This window comes from Schistocerca gregaria, chromosome 3, assembly GCF_023897955.1.
Source record: "Schistocerca gregaria isolate iqSchGreg1 chromosome 3, iqSchGreg1.2, whole genome shotgun sequence".
NCBI classification, from domain to species: Eukaryota; Metazoa; Arthropoda; class Insecta; order Orthoptera; family Acrididae; genus Schistocerca; species Schistocerca gregaria.
This window is the reverse complement of record NC_064922.1, coordinates 233,350,313-233,371,669: the sequence shown is the minus strand read 5'-3', so window position 1 is coordinate 233,371,669 and position 21,357 is coordinate 233,350,313. Positions and strand designations below refer to the sequence as shown.

General features: G+C 37.2%; 2 protein-coding genes across 2 annotated transcripts in view; one reads left to right on the top strand and one right to left on the bottom strand.

Annotated features, from left to right (window-relative positions):
- The window catches only part of LOC126353799 (xylosyltransferase oxt), an 86,581-nt gene extending 67,639 nt beyond the window's left edge, over nucleotides 1-18,942 (bottom strand). The window contains exons 1-4 of the mRNA XM_050002895.1: nucleotides 18,596-18,942; nucleotides 18,033-18,453; nucleotides 17,670-17,826; nucleotides 8,538-8,680 (exon numbers count right to left, since the gene is read on the bottom strand). Of these exons, the coding sequence (XP_049858852.1) occupies nucleotides 8,538-8,680; nucleotides 17,670-17,826; nucleotides 18,033-18,453; nucleotides 18,596-18,781 (907 nt within the window). The 5' untranslated portion in view covers nucleotides 18,782-18,942. The remainder of the gene's footprint in view (nucleotides 1-8,537; nucleotides 8,681-17,669; nucleotides 17,827-18,032; nucleotides 18,454-18,595) is intronic.
- A 42-nt stretch (nucleotides 18,943-18,984) lies between these two features.
- The window catches only part of LOC126353800 (protein ecdysoneless), a 73,990-nt gene continuing 71,617 nt past the window's right edge, over nucleotides 18,985-21,357 (top strand). The window contains exon 1 of the mRNA XM_050002896.1: nucleotides 18,985-19,221. Coding sequence (XP_049858853.1) covers nucleotides 18,987-19,221 — 235 coding nt within the window. The 5' untranslated portion in view covers nucleotides 18,985-18,986. The remainder of the gene's footprint in view (nucleotides 19,222-21,357) is intronic.

The window sequence follows — 21,357 nt, the reverse complement described above, 5'->3', positions numbered from 1 at the left end:
TAAACTTATGGGTGCCCTTTTCCTATAACCGAGAGATATCTGTAACACAATGATCACAGTTCTGATCGAACAATTTTCTCAGTGCCATCACCAACTTATAGCCTTACTGAAATAATTTTGTGTATTTTTTTCTCTTATAAACTTTGCTTTTTGCGTTAAATAATTGTGGAAGAAAGGAGACAATATCCCTTGTGCACCATGGCAAATAAGAAAATCATTGTAACAAAATAATACAGAACATAAACTGCTCCTGCAAGTAGGCAAAGAAGTCCCGATTGCTTATGAAAGGCAGAAGTTATATGCATTTTCATTTCATTGTGTGTGAATTAATTTCACCATTGTACATTGTGTATGAATTTCACCGCCACAGCAAAAATTCCTATCAGCCTATTAAAGCTTTCTCTACCTACTCTCCACTCCCCTTCTCCCTCATGTTACTGTACATTGTCACCTACCAGCACTGTAGCCTGAATGATTGAGGATGCCGAGAGAGAGAGAGAGAGAGAGAGAGAGAGAGAGAGAGAGAGAGAGAGAGAGAGAGAGAGATATCTAAACTTTGTCCAAAAGCCGAGCAATTTATTAGCCTTTCTGCATACTCTTTTATTGCTTAGTGCCTCTTCTATATGGTTAGTTGTGACATATTCTGACTCACATATTTATCTTAAGTGTCTCTACTTTAGCTCTCATACACATATATGAAAAGAATCTGCTTATAGTGGCACCGTAAGGCAATAGCAAGTTTGCTACATACATTTACATCAGTATTTGCCACTGTTAAATATGAATTTGTTTTACGGAGTACCAATAGAATAAAACATTATCAAGATACAATAACACAAATACACAGTTCCTAGTCTCCCATACAAAATACTGTCAGTGAATTAAAGCTCCTGCAAATAAAACCTATACCCCACAAATCTAAGAAATATTCTGGATAACCTTAAGGTTGTAATTAACCAATGGTGCGCAATCAGGGGACGCAATGGAAACACTGCTTTGATAGCGATAACTGTGACAACATACTACAAATTATATTCAAATGATTATTCAACAATATTTACATAAAACCATCACATTTCTTTGAAATACTTAGAACTAATATGTTCCTTATGTTACATTATTCATAAAGCATTAAGAGCCAAGCCAAAGCATAGTCAGTGTAGATTAGCTGAGCAGTGAGAGACTTGCAATGTGCATCTCTGTTGGTCACAGTCAGTGTGCATGTGTTTCTGCCACAACCCATGCTAGCTTCAGACAGGCATATACTACAGAGACAGAATAATGGAGTTACCAACAATAGTACAATACTGTTTTGCTCAGTTTATGAGTTTACCAAATGTGTGTGAAGGTGCCAGGTAGTATCTAATAATACAATAGGCCTATAGAACTACGACTACATGTGTTACAACAGAGCTTTTGTCCAAGCCATTTTAAGCACATTCTTTCTCAGAAAAAAAAAGAGACAATTAAACATTGATGGCCAGCACCGGAACTACCAAACTTGGTTCGAAAGATCAGTAAATTCAATATATTTTCAGTGCGATGTGGGTACCAAATGTGACTGATAGCCAATAGCAGAGACCTAAATGCAATGTTTTGCTGGTGTTGTCTGTTGTTTGAAAAGGATAAAAACACTAGTTGGACCAAAAGTGGGTACATGCATTTTGGAAATTTAGTGAAGTCGATAACTGAGCAGAGTGTGTTTGTTAAGCATCAACAATCATCTGTGGCTATAGCTACTCTTGCAGAAAATAAAATGGAAACTTCAGTTGATGACCAGCTTAAAAATGAAATATCTCTATAGGAAGGCAGAACATGAACATCTTAAAAGCTTCATTAATGCAATGCATTTTCTACCTGCTTCAATAGCTACGTTTGTAAAAGCATTGGTTCTTGGAGAGGGAGGTTGTTCGGTCCCAGACTGAATGCACCAGGCAAACTAACGGCAACAGTCGCAGTGCTAGCCAGCCTGGATGTGGTTTTTATGCTGTTTCCCACATCCCACTATGTGAATACTGGGCTGGTACTCCCCCACCACTGTTACATGATTTGCAAATATTTAGGGAACTTTCACTCACTTCCACACGAGTAACACTACATGCAGGAGGAAGAGCATCCAGCCACCCTTTAAATTAACCATGCCAAATCCATTAATAACTATGCTGGTTCTACACTGATGAGAGTCAAAGGCACAAGAAAAAGAAAAGAATGCTTTGTGTTTTCTGGGAAAACAACAGCTGACCATTTGAGAATACAATGACACAACAAATTCTATTAACTAGGAAAATCTGTGAATTGATGTAGTACACTGCAGCATATGTGCTCTTTTAGTGGAGTGCACAGAAATTTCTACTGTGTTCAAAGGAATTTCAAATGTAATTCAAAATGATATAATACAAGTCAAAGGTGTGACTGTTTTGTCAGCTATATAGCTGGACACTGTGGATGTTGCTTTTGTGGCCATCATGGTTGATGAAACTACAGATGGCATTTCTTATCAGAATTCAGAGGTAATGAAAAACTGACTGCACAAACATTTGCTGGGTTGGTGACTATGTCAAGAAATAGGGGGCAGCGGAGTTCAAGTATTAACTAGGGTCACATATCCTGAAGTATTATGTTTTCACTGTTATGATCGTGTACTAAACCTCATTTTGTCTGGAAGCATCAGCCAAATACTGGAGTGTAAAATGTTTTTTAGTTCACCTAATGGACTTGCAGTTTTTTCCTAAGCATCTTAAATTTTTGCAATGTCATTTTCCAACATAACAGGATTACTCATCAAGACTGGTAAACACTATAACAGAACACCCTCTCAAGAAATTGATTCGGAAACTTTAGCACTTTTAGAAGATTTCAAACTGTTTTTCTCTTGGACACATTCAACAAAATTTACCTTCACTAATGTGTTATACAACATTCATTAGAACCAAGCAAGTGATATTTTGTACTGTGAACAGAAAATCCAAGAAACTCACTGTGCTACGTGACAACTAAAAAAGTCTTTCAAGAAACTGTGTCTCAAGTAGGACAACCTTCAAAGCAGAAAAGTATCAGCTATAAATTCATTTATTGCAAGGTATTCGATGATATCCATTTGAATTTATGATTTCAAGACTTTCCTAAATTGAAATTTCTAAATTCATTGTCACATGAAAACTATGGACAAATTCCAATCAGTTCCCCGAAAGCGGTTTCCCAAGTCTCTTCAATGCATACGGAAAGTTCTTTGACGCATTCAATTGAAAAATGATCCAACTGTAGAACTGAAGAGTTTATAAACAAAACCGTGAGTGAACTTGCACAACTACTGAGTACTAATTCAAATGCTCTGTGCTATGAGGTAAAGAATTAGAAACTGTTTCAACTAAAGTTTCTAAATGCCCAATTTTTTTGTATTACACCATAACATTCACTCACTCAAAAAATAAAATTACCATATTGGAAGCTGTACTCCTGTGTACACTAAATGTAAACATAATTTGCATTACTAAACATCGGCTATGAAATGACAAAGTAAAATTAGCCTCAATCTCAGGATCTGCATTACCAAGTCACTGTACCCAAGAGTTCAAATGTGGTGGTTCTGTGAAAGAACAAATAAATCTCTGTGATGTCAATAAACATTATATTGATTCCATTGAAAAATATTTCAAACTTTCCATTATTAAGCTGCCACAGCTTAGTTCCATAACTATTACGATACCACGTGGAAATTTGACGGTCTTCCCCTGAGCAAACTAGAGGTTCTGCCGAACAGGATTAGTGCATTAATTATGAAGACAGTGTTCTGTGGTGGCTTCAATAACAATTCTTCAGAATACAGCAGTACTAGAGCTGCACTGATAAATATGACCAACACAGTCAATACGATCCCCTCATACACTGCCCAACAAGATTAACAGAAAGTACAGACTCTGTCATCTCACACACAAGATGCAAATTCAGAAGTAGTGCTGAGCATGGGTTATAGCAATCAGGAAGCACAGCTGCGGTGTATAGAAATGCCAACAGGTAGTAGCAGCTACAAAAAAGAAGTTGAAAAATGAACTTTTTCTGAAGATAACATTACAATTTCTAATTTTTGCTGGCTAAGGAAAATTGGGAAAGCATCTGCATTCAGAACAATGTTGATACCATGTACATGTGTTTTCAGGATATCTTTCTTAACTATTTTAATGTAGCATTTCCAAAAGAAGTAAAAACTGTAAAAACTTACAACAATAAGGAAAGGGTAACAAAGGCATAAAAATTTCCAGTGACAGAAACAGATTTCAGCACTAGTGTAGTAAGAAAACGAAGTTACCAATGAATTTGCAGGTTATTCTAAAGCATACAAGAGAATTTATGGTACAGTAGTCAGACAGGCAAAAATTATGTGGAACGACAATTTGATAAGAAATTCATGTAATGAAATGAGACCCACGTGAAGAGTAATAAAGAAAGAAACCGGTAGCTTAGTACAAAAAAAGAGAATGTATCATGAACACTAGAGGGCTCAAAAATGACAGACCCAAAACCATTCATGACAAACTTTAATGAATACTTCACTTCACTAGCTGAAAACCTCATACACGTGAACTGTAAAGAACCAGTCACAAGTACCTCCAGCAAATCGGTGATCTTGGCTGTTTCGTGTATATTTATGAAACAAATTCTTATGAAATTATAAGTAAAATTCAGTCATTAATCAATACAATTTCAGGAGGCCTTGATGAAGTAGCTGATTTCATATTAAAAGCATGTGCTCACCATGTAGTAAAATTGTTGGCAATATTCAACCTCTCTCTACAAACTGGTGTCTTTTCAAGTATTATCAAAACAGCAGCAGTTTCACCACAGCTAACAGAAAGGTCCTTCTGATATAATATCATACTACCAACCTGTGTCACAGTTATGCTCCTTCTCAAAAATTCTAGAAAAAACTCTCTTATGACAGGCTTTTAAGAATAAATAAATATTCTCCTCTTACCGTACAACAACATGGTTTTAGAAAGTCAAAATCTACACAGATAGTCATTTTTTAATTCTCAGACTGTACTTTAAAATCCCCAGATCAACATCAATTAGCTGCAGGTATTTTTCTAGACCGGTCAAAGGCCTTCGACATTCTGGACCATAACATTTTGCTCGAAAAATTAAAAAGACCAGGAGTAAGATGTGTAGCACATAGCTGGTTGTGTTCATACGTAAAAACTGCAAGCCGAAGATACTGTTTCAAAATGAATACAACACCAAAAATAAAACAATGAATAGTTCCTTCCTTGCTAATGAATTAGCAATAAAATACGGCGTATCAAAGGGCTCAATCTTAGGTCCACTACTCTTCTTGATTTATATGGATGACTTTCTTGAATATATGAGTCCCCAAAAAACTATCCTATTTGCTGAAGACACCAGCATACTGCTTACTGGATCCAGCCCAATTCGGCAAGACCAAACTCATTGTAAATAATGGAAAACTGTGTGTGTCAACTTTCATTTATTTCTTCCATCTAATCAAATGTCTATTCAAGCATGATTAAAAAATGATCCCCTAGAAAACGCGTCACAAAATTTTTGGGTCTGTGGGATCACCAAGATTTAAAGTGGGGTACACATATAAATAACTTGTCTAGGAAACCCTCATCCATGTGCTATGATCACTAAGAATATTAAAGTCAAGAATAAGCAAAACAACAACCCCAGACATAGTATGCACATTTCCACTAACGGCTTCAATACAGGATCACCTTCTGTGGACACTCAACTCACAGCATAAAGGTTTTTAGAATGCAAAAAAGAGATCTAAGAACAATTGTGGCCTTAAAAATGTGGAGTCCTGTAAATCTCATTTTACTGAGTTTGGTGTTCTAAATGTTTCAAGTTTATTCATCTATGAAACTATCTTCAGAACAACAGCATACCAGCAGAGCATAATTAACATTGGTATAGTACTACACAATAAGATATCAGACAAAATAAAAATTGTATGTATCCAATATTTAAAATTAAACTAAAGACATCTCTAATAAAGTGCTGTTTCTATTCTGTTAAATTTTTTTTGAGTATGTAACAAATAAAAAGTTGCTTGAAAATTTAACTGGTAAGAATACGTACCTAATTTTGTCTACTATTTGCTAATACTATGTATTAATGAAACTTTTCTTTGACTTGTAAAATATCAGTTGTACAATTTGTACTGTATGATAAAACTGAACCAATAAAGAAATCAATCAATCAATATTAATCAAAAGTTTTCAGCAATTTAATATGTCAATGTCATTACTGTATATAATTCCTGTGAGTACGTCTTCAGTAGAAAGGTTGTTTTAGCACTGAAGACAACCAAAAGCAAACTCTCAAAATTCTACTGGAGAGGAGAGACTGTCTCATCTTGGAATTATTTCTACTGAAGCTTGTGTACTAGAAGAACTCACAAAGTAGGAATGTTTCTTTCAGGAGGTGGTAAGCAAATTTACTTTCTAGGAGAGAGGAATGGAATTTCAATTCTGTTGATCTCGCAGAGGTGATCTACTGAAACGTCAAGGGTGAGTTTAAAGCCAGAAACTAGTTATTTTTTATAGAAATTTGCTTACAGTAATATAAGCTGGTATTAGTCGTATTACTGCAACATTTATTCTTTCAATTTAAACTATTACCAGGTGTGTGTTCAATCTTTAATATTTATGTTTTAATTTAACATATCACCAGTTAAGTTGTTGAGACAAGCCTATCCCTTGCTTTACTATAATTTACTTAAAATTATAATATTAACATTTTTAATTAATGAATAACATAATTATATTTAATATGGAATAATACATACTTATAATATAACTGTAACACTGAGTGCTTCAGTTACCTGAATAATCATCGCACATCACTCCAATTTACAAATAACATTTATCTTTAGAAATTGCTGGTGAGGCGTATTTCTTTAGAGCAGTGTTAGCAACAGAGGCCAAGACTACAGAGCGAAAATACGGAGCAACACATGAGCCATTCTAACATTGTAGTAGGTTACAGGCAATACAGTGTAGCACTCTCTCCCTCCTCTTGGAAAGTATCTGATGTTAATTGAAAGAAAAAGTGGTACTAAAATAAGAGATCTTTGAAAGATACCTACAAACTGCCAAAGTTACAGTTTTTATATGAAGCAGCAAGGCAAAATTTCAGAGAACAAGAAAAAATATTAATAAGACACATTAGTGCTTTTACAAGTTGAGGTAATGTCATCCCATTTATCACATGTCAGGCTTGATGGCCTAGTGGAAAAGTGCATGCCTGAAAACCAAGACGTCACAGAATCTAATCCCAGTTGGAGCACAGAAATTTTCAGTCTTCAATTTAATCTTTACGTCTCCTGGCGAGGAATTGCCATGAACAACATGTGGTTCAGATTCCATGTTTAAGTGTAGGGCCCTTTATGACAGTTGGACAATGGGGGTAGGTGAAGGACATACAAGTCGCCAAAGTATCATCCAACTGAAAGACTTGCACTCAGCAATTGAACCACATGCAATTATTAATTACTCATCATATGCTCTGGATTATTAGGAGAATATCAATCCAGAATACAATGGTGACAATACACTGTATAGAAGCTAATGACATGGAACAAAAGGTCAGGAGTCTAGTCCATCATCACCACGATCATCATCAAATAAACAAATACCTCCATCACTGATTAGTCTATGACAGAAACAAGAAAACAATAATTAGGTAGCTGGAGGAACAATTGACCCAAGGGGAAAAGAAAGGGGAGATGGAAAAGGAAATTAAACCACACCAAACAGTGAACAATTTTCATAGTAATTCACAGGAATACAGCTCTAAGCATTAACAGTATGATAATGCAAAATTGGTGGGACTACTTTTTTTTGTTATCTCAATGATGTTTAGAAAATTTTGCATTGTAGTGCTATGTAACAATACAGTTGTCAAACTGAGCCTGACTTCGGACACAGGTAACTCCAGCAAACAATGAGTTGCTGCAAAACTCCCAGGTGCACACATTAAGTCAGTGTAAATTAATCTTACATATGAAGATACAACTTTAAAATAAACAGCTTATAGTTAATGAAACCACAATACATGTAAACAATGTAAATATCCTGTTTCCAACATGTAGCTAGAACTTCATATTCTGTATTGCTCATCTAGCTTACAAAAGAAGATGTGTGATAAAGGAACTCCAACAATACGTATAGAAAAGCAACTGTTCTACAAGTAACAATGTCAATGATTTGAGATATTCTAATACTGTTATATCAACGTTAGTTTGGATGGCAAAAGGCTACAAAATTATTCACGGCACATGAAATTAACAAAATGGGAGAAGAGGACAAAAAAGAATGGTAGAAGAAGGATTGGAGGATAGAAAAGGTTGATGGAAGGGAGGAGGGGAAGAAATGAACCCAACGTAGTATAAAAAAGGGCATTTTTAACAGGTAAAAAAATTTAGACCATACATACTTTCAAGTTGATTATGTAAAACTAAAAGAATAGATTTCATTTAAATTCAAAACTGACAATTCTGATGATGTTTTACGTACTTGCAATGCCTGTTTCATAGACATTGATTGTGTAGTATCCACCACAGGCTTCATGGGCGTCACTCGGGCACTTCATGTTGCAGGATGAATCAGGAAGCCGTGATGTGGACGGAGGCTCCTCATATCCGCAGAAGCACTCAGTACTACTCAAAGAGATAAATGACTAAAATTATGAGAGGTAGACCCTTGTTAGAAAATAAATTGCTTATTAGCTAATGCAAGATTTTACCAAAGGCAATCAGAGAATTAGTAACAAGTTGCTTGTGGTGGTAAATGTTGGAGAATTAATACTCAGTCACATCTGTTCAGAAAACTATCTAAATACTGCATATCAAACAAGACACTAACACAGAAAGAAAGAGAGAGAGAGAGAGAGAGAGAGAGAGAGAGAGAGAGAGAGAGGAGGGAAGGGGATACGGGCAAATGTGATAAAAAAGAAAGAACACTAATGTTCCTTCTACAGATATTAAGTATTCATTAAAGGAAAGCACAAATTCAGTACACATAGTTTGTTTGGGATGACACTTCCTCTCATACTAAATAATGTGTTACATAATTGTAAGACACCATACAGTTCATGGCAAGCATCTGTACCACTATAATAATTTCCTTTCATGTTTCACTTGCATGGCAGCCATGATTTCTCAGCTTTTGTCTTTGCGTTCCTTATGTGAGATGTACATTGGTAGCTCGTGGTAGCAGAATTGATCTGCAGTCAGCTGCAAATGCCTGTTTTCGTAACTTTTTCAATAGTGTTTCATAAAAATAACATCTTATTTCCTGCGGGGATACCCATTTGAGTTCATGGAGCATTTTTGTAATACTTGATCAAACCTTGATTGAGACACAGGTGTATTTGAGAACCTATTCTTTATGCTCAGACCTTTGTTAACATTCTGCAGTGTATCACTGAATCAAATACTTTCTGGAAATCTACGAACATGGAATGTACCTGTTCTCCTTCTTCCATGATTCACAGGATGTCGTGGTAAAACAAAGCAAGCTAAGTTTCACAAACTGATGCTTTCTAAATCCATGCTATTTGTGGACAGAAGTTTTTGTGTACCACATAAAACTTAGAAAATGGTTAAGAATGCTGTAGCAAAATGATGTCAAATGGTCTGCAATTTTGTGGGGCAATTCTTTAACCTTTCTTGTGTACAGAAGTCACCTACAATTTTTTCCAGGCAGTTGGAGCTTTATGCTGGGTGGGAGAATATCAATAAATGCAAGCTAAATAAGGGGTCAATTGAAAAGAGTACACTCTATAAATGCAAGCTAAATAAGAGGTCAATGCCAAAGAGTACACTTTACAAAACTGAAACAGGATTCCACTCAGATGTTGGTGACTGTTCTATTGATCTCCTGAGTAGCCTACGGCTCAGGTTATGTTGAAAGGTTACACTTTAATTGCAAGTATCACTGAAGGCTACAGTTAATCTGAATGTTTTTATTCTCAAACATATATAAGATGCTGATAATTTATAGATGGGTAAGCAAGAATCAATAACAGTACTGCCATTCTCATCCATCTGCAGCTTATGCTATTTCCCATTATTTAAATTGTTTTCCTTGTTTACTACATTTTCCTTGTTTACTACATTGACTTCACTGAAGCTGTAATGACTTGCTGCTAATGACCTACAAAACCAATCTGGAAACTTGTTAATCTCTACCTACCTACCTACCTACCTACTTACCTATCTCTCTGCTGCCACTGACATTCTAGCCAGTTCTTCAGTTTGAATAACATATAACATGAAACAGGTGGGATTTGACAAGGTGGTCACTTGAAGGCACATAACACCTGAACCTTATCTGCTGTATTACTGTTCACGGATTGGGTTAAGACTAAAATACTACAGATAACATCTGGAAACATAGGAGGAGTTCAACACAGCAACTGTCTATAGAAGCCAGAAATGAAAACTGTGAATTTACTTTCATCGTCTCACTTTGTGGTTTCAAATCTCCCAAAAACCGAGCTTATGTTTATATAAGTTTTCACATTTAAATGAACCACTGTACTGATCCTACAGCATTTCTATTTCCCCTTGAGGAATATTATTGTTGTTGTGGCCTTCAGTCCAAATACTGGTTTGATGCAGCTCTTCATGTTACTCTATTCTATGGAAGCCTAGTGCAACTCACATCCTTCTGAATCTGCTAACTGTATCCATGCCACAGTCTCACTCTACAATTTTTATTCTCCACACTTCCTTCAAATACTAAATTTGTGGTCTCTTGATTACTCAGAGTATGTCCTACCAACCTACCCATTTTTCTAGTCACATTGCACAAGAAATTTCTTTTCTCCCAAATTCTATTCAGTAGCTCCTCATCAGTTACAAGATCCACCTATCCAATCTTCAGCATTCTTCTGTAGAACCACATTTCAAAAACTCCTATTCTCTTCTTGTCTAAACTGTTTATTGTCCATGTTACACTTCCGTATATGGCTACAATTTACACAGGGTGGTCCTTTGATTGTGACTGGGCCAAATATCTCATGAAATAAGCATCAAACAAAGAAAGTACAAAGAATGAAATTTGTCTAGCTTGAAGGGGGAAACCAGATGGAGCTATGGTTGGCCCGCTAGATGGTGCTCCCATAGGTCAAACGGATATCAACTGCGTTTTAAAAAAAATAGGAACCCCATTTTTTTTATTACATACTCGTGTAGTACATAAAGAAATATGAATGTTTTAGTTGGAACGCTTTTTTCGCTTTGTGATAGATGGCACTGTAATAGTCACAAACATATGGCTCACAATTTTAGACGAACAGTTGGTAACAGGTAGGTTTTTTAAATTACAATACAGAACGTAGGTACGTTTGAACATTTTATTTCGGTTGTTCCAATGTGATACATGTACCTTCGTGCACTTATCATTTCTGAGAACACATGCTGTTACAGTGCGATTACCTGTAAATACCACATTAATGCTCAAAATGAAATCTGTCAACCTCAATGTATTTGGCAATACGTGTAACAACATTCCTCTCAACAGCGAGTAGTTCGCCTTCCGTAATGTTTTCACATGCATTGACAATGCGCTGACGCATGTTGTCAGGCATTGTCGGTGGATCACGATGGCAAATATCCTTCAATTTTCTCCACAAAAAGAAATCCGAGGACGTCAGATCCGGTGAACGTGCGGGCCATTGTATGGTGCTTTGATGACCAATCCACTTGTAATGAAATATGCTATTCAATACCGCTTCAACCGCCCACAAGCTATGTGCCGGACATCCATCATGTAGGAAGTACATTGCCATTCTGTCATGCAGTGAAACATCTTGTAGTAACATCGGTAGAACATTAAGTAGGACATCAGCATACATTGCACCATTTAGATTGCCATCGATAAAATGGGGGCCAATTATCCTTCCTCCCATAATGCCACACCATACATTAACCCGCCAAGGTCGCTGATGTTCCACTTGTCGCAGCCATCGTGGATTTTCCGTTGCCCAATAGTGCATATTATGCCGGTTTATGTTACCACTGTTGGTGAATGACACTACGTCACTAAATAGAACGCATGCAAAAAATCTGTCATCATCTCGTAATTTCTCTTGTGCCCAGTGGCAGAACTGTACAGAACGTTCAAAGTCATCGCCGTGCAATTCCTTGTACATAGAAATATGGTATGGGTGCAATCAATGTTGTTGTAGCATTCTTAACACCGACGTTTTTGAGATTCTTGCACAGTTTGTCTGCTACTGATGTGCAGATTAGCCGTGACAGCAGCTAAAACACCTAATTGGGCATCATCATTTGTTGCAGGTCGTGGTTGACGTTTCACATGTGGCTGAACACTTCCTGTTTTCTTAAATAACGTAACTATCCAGCGAACAGTCCGAACACTTGGATGATGTCTTCCAGGATACCGAGCAGCATATGTAGCACACGCCCATTGGGCATTTTGACCACAATAGCCATACATCAATGCGATATCGACCTTTTCCGCAATTGGTAAACAGTCCATTTTAACACAGGTAATGTATCACAAAGCAAGTACCATCCACACTGGCGAAATGTTTCGTGATACCACGTACTTATACATTTGCGACTATTGCAACGCCATCTATCACAAAGCAAAAAAAGTGGTCCAACTAAAACATTCTTATTTCTTTATGTACTACACGAATATGTAATAAAAATGGGGATTCCTATTTTTTAAAAAAATGCAGTTGATATCCGTTTGACCTATGGCCAGCGCCATCTAGTGGGCCAACCATAGTGCCATCTGGTTTCCCCCTTCAAGCTAGATGAGTTTCGTTCTTTGTACTATTTTTGTTTGATGCTTATTTCGTGAGATATTTGGCCCGGTCACTATCAATGGACCGACCTGTATAAATACTTTCAGAAAACACTTCTTAACACTTGAGTCTGTATTTGATAATAACAAATTTGCCTTCTTCAGAAACACTTTTCTTGCCATAGCCAGTCTACATTTTATATCCTCTCTACTTCGGCCATCATCAGTTATTTTGCTGCCCAAATAACTAAACTTTTCTTGCCATAGCCAGTCTACATTTTATATCCTCTCTACTTCGGCCATCATCAGTTATTTTGCTGCCCAAATAACTAAACTCATCAACTACTTTAAGTGTCTTGTTTCCTAATCTAATACCCTCAGCATCACCTGATTTAATTTGACTACAATGCTTTATCCTTGTTTTGGTTTTGTTGATTTTAATCTTATACTGCCCATTTCCTTCAACTGCCGTTCCAAACCCTTTGCAGCGCCAGGCAGGATTACAATTTCATCGGCAAACCTCAAAGTTTTTATTTCTTCTCCCTGAACTTTACTTAACTAGTACTCCAAGTTTTTCTTTGGTTTACTTCCCTTTCATGCTACTTGACAACAATCTTTGTACAGCTATGAAGTCTCGCTGAAGGTGTACGGACTATTTATTCAGTATTAAGTTATCTGATGAAGGCCTAAGAAGCCGAAAGCCAGTTCATAATGAACTATTAAATAAATATTATTGGAGAACATTAATACCGTGTATTCAAGTTTTTAATTAACAATGGTTTTAATATAAAAAATAGTATTAAAATTGCTACTGCTACCCTTAATAATGATAATACACTGTTTAGTTCACATTAATGTAACCACCTGTCCAAGCCTGAATAACCACCTTTTGCAGCACACCACTGCAAGACATGGAGGCAGAGAGTCAATGAAGTTCTGGAAGGTACCGTAACAAGGATGTGGAGGCATGCTGGCTCCAGTGTGCTAGATTTCTCAGTTGAGGATCTATGGTGTGAACAGTCCGACCGAGATGGTCAAACAACATTTTCAACTGGGTTTAAATATGGGATTATAGTGGCCTGTGGAGCACAATCAACTCATCCTGCTGCTCTTCAAACCAAGCACATACACTGCAAGATTTGTGACTCGTTGCATTGTCCAGCTGGTAGATGCCATCATGCTGAGGGGAAACAAACTGCATGTACAGGTGGACACAGCCCCCCAAGGGAAGATGCATAATTGTGTTGATTCATTGTGCCTTCAAAAATGATGAGATCACTCAGGGAATGTCACGAAGACATTCTGCACACCATAATGCTTCTCCCTCTGGCCTGGGTGCTTCCGACAATCTAACAGCCCTCTGTCCTATGGAGCATAAAACATGATTCACCTGAAAAGGTTACCTGTTGCCGTTCAGTGGATACCCAGTTGTGGTACTGGTGTGCAAATTCCAAACTTCATCATTGATTTACAGCAGTCAGTATGGGTGCACGAAACAGGCACTTGCTGTGTGGACCCATACACAGCAATGTTCACTGAATGGTCAATGAGGAGACACTGTTGACAGCCCCTTGGTTCATCTGGGTGGTCAGTAGCCCGACAGTTGCACATCTCTTCACCTGTGAATATCTCTGCAGCCATCATTCATCCGTCACCTATGGCCCATGGTGCACCACAGTTGCATCAGCAATGGTTTTGGATACTGCCATTTTGCAATGCACAGTACACTTTAACCACAGCAGCATGCAAACAGTGTACAAACTTAGCCACTTCAGAAATGATTTCAACCTTGGCCCTTTTGGATGTCAGATGAATCACTCCATTTCTGCTTTACAACAATGACTGTACTGCTATTTTGTTAAAAACTGACATTCTGAGCACATAACTATGCACAAAATATATGTTGACTCTTACAGAGAAGATAACAGCAACCAGCCACTTTAACCAACAGTTTCATCATCAGACTTCTAGTTCACATTAAGATGCATTTCAAATTAGCTCTCACTTTTTGGTTTATGAAACGGTGAAATTTCCTTGGAGTGGTGGTGCCCTACAACCAAAACAAGATGTAAGAAAATTTCTTTTTAATTGTCACTGTGCCTCACAATGATTTTAAATGATGTAAACAAATTATTAAAGGGAAGATGTTTTGGTTATTTACATTGAAAAATCCACACCATTACGTTTCAGTTTTGACTGCTTATTGTCTTACATCTTATTTGGAAAATGTACCTTAACATGAATGAGACATCTAAAGATGAACCTTTCAGTTCGAAACTGGTAATGGCACTATTTATATAAATAAATAGCACTGTAAAAAGTGGCTGGTTGTTGTTATCTACTCTGTAAAAGTCAACTCATATAATGACTGCACTGTTTTCCATGCCCCCCCCCCCCCCTCACCTCCTCCAACAAGCTTTATATACCCTCCACTACTAGTGCTGCCATATGCCGTCTGTGAGTGGTTTTTGCACATTGAACATAGGCGGTGGTTATATTAATATGAGTGAACAATATATAATAATAATAATGACAATGGTAATGGTGGTGGTGGTAGTAGTAGTAGTAGTAGTAGTAGTAGTAGTAATAATAATAATAACAACCAGACATAACGTCTGAGAAAGAAAAGAAATAATAATAATAATAATAATAATAATAATAATAAATAATCTACAGCTTAAGCTAAGAATATTGGGAAATGAGGAAGATGCGGGTGGAAAGAAGGATGTAAATGGGTAATGAGTGTGTACAGGGTCAATAGTAATCATTATTGTTGCTTCAGTACATATGTCAGTAACTATCTTTCGAAACTGTTGACATAATTAAGTTCTCTAACATAATGAGGGAGGTGATTCCAGAGTTGGGTTCCTGCTACTGAGATAGACTTTGGGAAAGTGGTTGAGCAATATAGTGGGACAGGAAGAATTTTGCTCTGATGGGAATGGGTTTTTCTGCCATGTTGTTCAGACAGGAGTGTTAAGATGAGGAGAGAGAGATGAGAGACACTGTATGTGGATAAGAAAGTGGAGGAGATTACTATGGAAACTCGTGTCTGCACACATCCACGATAGCTGTGCATATGATGGTGAAATGTAATTAAAGAGTGAAATGTGACAGGTATATCGAACACAGGTATTCATAACCAGTTCGATGTGCTGTGAATTTCCCTGAGAAAGACCTTGTAGAATAACATCACTGCAGTCAATAATTGAAAATACAGGTGTTTGTGCAAGTTTCTTTTTCAGATCAAAACAGAAGAGATTTTTTTAAATGTTTGTAGGGTATGGAGGGATATATAAAATGTAGACTGTCAATGACATGGAAAGCATTTCTAAAGAAGAGAAATTTGTTAACATGAGTATAGATTTAAGTGTCAGGAAGTTGTTTCTGAAAGTATTTGTATGGAGTGTAGCCACATATGGAAGTGAAACATGCACGATAAATAGTCTGGACAGGAAGAGAACAGAAGCTTTTGAAATGTGGTGCTACAGAAGAATGCTGAAGATTAGATGGGTAGATCACATAACTAATGATGAAGCATTGAATAGAATTGGGGAGAAGAGGATTTTGTGGCACAACTTGACAAGAAGAAGGGACCAGTTGGTAGGACATGTTCTGAGGCGTCAAGACATCACAAATTTAGCACTGGAGGGCAGCGTGGAGGGTAAAAATCGTAGAGAGAGACCAAGAGATGAATACACTACGCAGATTCAGAAAAATGTAGGTTGTAGTCAGTAGTGGGAGATGAAGAAGCTTGCACAGGATAGAGTAGCATGGAGAGCTGCATCAAACCAGTCTCAGGACTGTAGACCACAACAACAACAACATGGAGGGATGCCCATGCCTTTTTGCACATTTCAGTTACAAGCTCAGTCTAATTTAGACTTTCATCTAGTGTTACTCCTAGCCTCTTTGACAAAGGAGAGAAGTTGATGTTAATTCCATTAAGGATTAAAGATGGTATGAATGCATGACATTTCAGGCTAATGAACCTAGAATGACTAACCAACTGTACTGCTTAGATTTTGGCTGGATTGAGCTTTAACCCTGTATTCTGTACCTATTTTTATAGTGTATACAGGTCAGTATTGAGGTTTAGCTGTCTTCAGGTTAACTGCACTTAGATACACTGGAGGACATCAGCATACACGTGGTATTTGCAGTAGAGCAAACTGAAATACAACGAAAAGGGTATCGGACTTAATATTGAACCCAGGGGGACACCTGATACTACCTGTCTCCACTGTGACTTTATGGTGCCACACACAATGCATTTCCGGCAAGTTATCAGATATGAGCAAAACCAGTGCACTGCACTTGGTGACAAGTTTAAGCTGTGAAGTTTGGCAAGTAAATTGTGAATGTAAGTGTCAAAGGCTCTACTGAAGTATAAGAAGCACATGGTAGTTGCCTCTTGTGCACCACGGCAAGCTCCAGGCCATCCATTACCTTCATTATGGCAGGTGTTGTGCTGTGACATTTACGGAGGCCTGACTGGTATTCGTCTAGTAGGTGTTTGTAGTGAAGCAGTTTGCTAGCTAGTTATGGACTCTATACTCTAAGGCATTGGACAATGCCACAAGAAGGCAAACAGCTCAGTAATCAGAAGGTGTTGTGGTAACATCCTTTTTAGATGGTGGCTTAACTAGCCCCTTTTTTCCAGGCCATCTCAACACTCTCTATTTTACCCAGAACTCATTTCTGCAAGTTATTCTCGTGGTTGAATTTGTATGATGCAGCTAGTTTCTGTTTGTTTCTTTTGCAAAATTTTCTTATCTATACATTACACAAATCAATGCTTTTTATTACTAATCCCATAACAGTACCAGCTTTACATAAAAATGTTGTATAATAAAAAATACTCACGAGTACTGTACACCAGCATAGGGAAAGCCAGACTGAAGGCACATATTGATGCAGTACTGTGGAGAATTTGTTGTTTTAAAATTTGCATAATATCCAGATAGCAGCCGAAATGTTTTTTCATCACGGTAACATCCAAGGGATTTTCCAGCAGTAAAACCTAAATAATAATGCTTGTTTTAACATGTCTTAATATGATGTACTGCTACTAAAACTTTAATTGAACCAGGATAACATACTGTGCATATTTACGTCCAGAGTAGACCTAAATGATAATGACAATCTACGTTCATCACATCCTACAACAAATAATATATATTTTTGTTAGAACCAGATGAACAGCAGGCTTCTGAACAAGAAACTCACCTTGTGATGGGCAAGAACTAGAAAGACGTTCTGGGTACAGCTGCCCCTGCTGTATAAGGCACGTAATGTTCACTAGTTGCTGCTTACATCGTTGTGTCTTAGCTCGGTGAACTGCTGATATTGCTTCTTTGGTTGTTATATCACAAACAGGTACAAAATCTAATTCTTCCAGTCTTAAGCTACTCCGATTTCCCCATTGAATTACCCTATTCCTACTGTGTGAATGCTGAGGCACTTTTTCTGCTGCAACTGCAGGGTTTCTGCTATCTGCTACGTCATATTTATCAGGAGGAACTTTATGTTTGTTGTAAAGGCCATTCACAGGGTTGCTATTGCTTGGGCTGTCCTCATCATCTACAACTAAGTAATTTTCCTTGAATCTCCTTGATGAAACTGCACCATTAGGATCTTCATGTAATACCTGACATTACAAACATAGATATCAATTTAATTTAGGAGTCATTATTCGATAATCTTTTTAAATTATCGCTAGCTTCCATAAAAGAGAAGTATGAAGATCTTACTAAATTTTTAAAGTAAGGATTATGAGCTATAGTACCAACCTCTATGTTTACCCTCCCTTTTCCTGATACACCTCTTTGATCTTGAAGTTTTTCACTGACATCATTATCACCAGGAAAAAACTTATACGCGAGGAAGACTTGGATGCCTAGAATAATAGTACCTGCTACGAAAAATATACGGTACCTACGAACCCATCTACTGTCAAGGACTTTCGCAGAAGCCATGTTTGTGACATTACTACGATCACTTGATAACTAACACTACACCTCCTTTTCCGCGAAAAAGCTTTTGGGAATCTGCTTGAAAAAGTGCACATGAATTTTGGCATATCATTTCCAATTCCAAATTGTGGATCAGCGCTACATCACTCCCAGTCACATGAACTGAACATCGATCCGGATACAGTGCAAGACAGGCTTTTGTTTAGTTATGGCAGGAGTGCTTGAAACTGTGAGAGAAGAAGATTATGTGGAGTATTATTTGTTTTCAAATGACCTGGAAGAAAACTTCTCGAATGAAGAAAGCCGACTAGCAGCATTAGGCGACTGCGTTGCCAAAGTGCAGTCAGTAATAGATAAATATACTCATCAGTACATTTGGCATAAAGATCCTTTCAACGTGCGATTCAGGAGCGAATCGTCAAAGTTTGAAAATGACGCCAAAGGTATGTTGTGTGATTTTTGCGTGTATTAGTTATAGTGACGGGAGACATTCGATTCTGAACGTTCAGGATCAGGCATTTTAGGTATATAACAAAGTGGAAACGCCCAGTGGCTGCCAAAAATCAGTTAGAAAAAATACATTGTTGTTGAAGTAAGGCATTGATTTGAGCGCAAACATTTGGAACAGATGTAAAAGTTGGTCAGATGTTTAGAAGCGCGTTGCGTTTTACATGACATTCGTGAAAAATCACGCGAACGCTGAATATTCAGCATGTTGAAGCATCGTTGTACACCTGAGTTTCAGAACGCTCCGCTGCATATATTTGTTAGGACTATCAGCATTAACGATAAAGAACATTTAGTGTCTAAGTTACCCTGGTAGGCCTAACTTTAGCACTGCGCATACTACATTGTCATTGCATCTGTCATCTTATATTTTGCCGTTAGAATTCGTTTATATCTTTACTGTGTCTTTCGCTTATTGATAACCATCTAAATTTTTAGCTCTTTACTACTGTTGTCATTGTCTTTCTTGGTTAACGATATATTTATGTATATGGTTCAGTTGTATACTATATCTCTTGTATTTACACATACAACTTCCTACAAACCCATTGTGTCACAGTTGAAACTTAATTAAATCACTCTTGGGTGTTCGACTGTACATAAAATCGGCCCAAGATTTTATAAACTGGTCCTAAGCAAGATGGAAAGCAATTAACTCGTGGTTGGGTGCTTTCATTGACCTGTTCATATAGTGCAGTGTCCTAGCTAGTATTGAATTTACACTGTAGATTAACAACAGTGAGCTTATACATTGTCCAGCCTAAGTTTGGTTTCAGTTTGCTGACCATGATTATTTAGGCACGTACTGGGTAGATCTGCAAACTCCACCTCAGATAATACATTATCACGCAGAACGTAGTTTACACAATTCACAATGAAGATATCAGACGACTTCCCTCTTTGGTTACCTTGATGACTGTGTTGTTGGGAACAGCATTTGGCCAGAAAGTTTAGTAATAAAACATCATTTGCCAAATCCTGAAAAACCAGCCTGTACTAGATAGGATTCGTACACCAATTCATTCGTCTTCATAATTCATCTCCTTGGCGGATTCACTTCTGCAACTGTGTGTGTCCAGAGGTACAAAGGGCATAGAAAAAAGAACATTAGCAGTAGCTTCATTTTTTATAAAAGAAAATTTACATACATTGAGTATAATTCCCAGTTTCTGGGGGGACGGAGATATTAACCGTTTTTTATTTGATGCAGACGTTTTCTAATGTCTAGCTTCTTGGTATAACTTTATATATAGACAAGATAAAACTAAGTAGGCCTATGGTAAACTCTCAATTTTTTTCTAACTACAGATTTCTCTTCTATGCATTTTACTCTGTGTTGAGTTTATTGAATGAAATGCATCCAACAATTGCAGGATACTTCTCAATTAATTTGCTTCATGTTAAGATGATTTCTTGGATTGTAATCATGCATACCTTTAACTGAGCAGTTCCATGTGTCTTCTAGTGCATAATTGTTGCAAATTTATACGCTGAGTAGCAGGCTGTTAAGTTTTCTGCATTTGTTTGTGTAAGATTATCTTGGAGCTAGATTTCCAATTCACCTAACAGTGTATTCTGAAACTTCACTAATCTATACATGTAGGCTACTGCATTTTGCCACACTGTGATAAGTGAAGGTTGACTAGCTCATAGTAAACTGTTAACTGAGTGTATGTTCTTACTCATCTAGACGTATTTCTCATTTAAATATGCTATTGCTTCTTGTAGAGTATACTTTGTTGATTGTTTACCAAGCACCCAAGAACTGAATCACCTAGGTTCACAGGTGTCATTAGCATGTTCAATTTTCTTTATGTTCAATTTTCTTTATGTGTATGCTGTCTTATTTGCATTTGCAAATGAATTGTTCTCACAAAAATGTTTGTTAGATCCCAACAATTTGCAGATGCTCTTGCTTGCAGTTGTTCTACTAGGTTGCTTTTTGTTATGAGTGTGGTGTTGGGAGCATACATTAGTGCAGTCTCATTAGTTGCTTAAGGTGTCTACGTTTACATATATACTCTGCAAACCACAGTACAATGCGTAGCAGACAGTATATAATACCAGTTTAT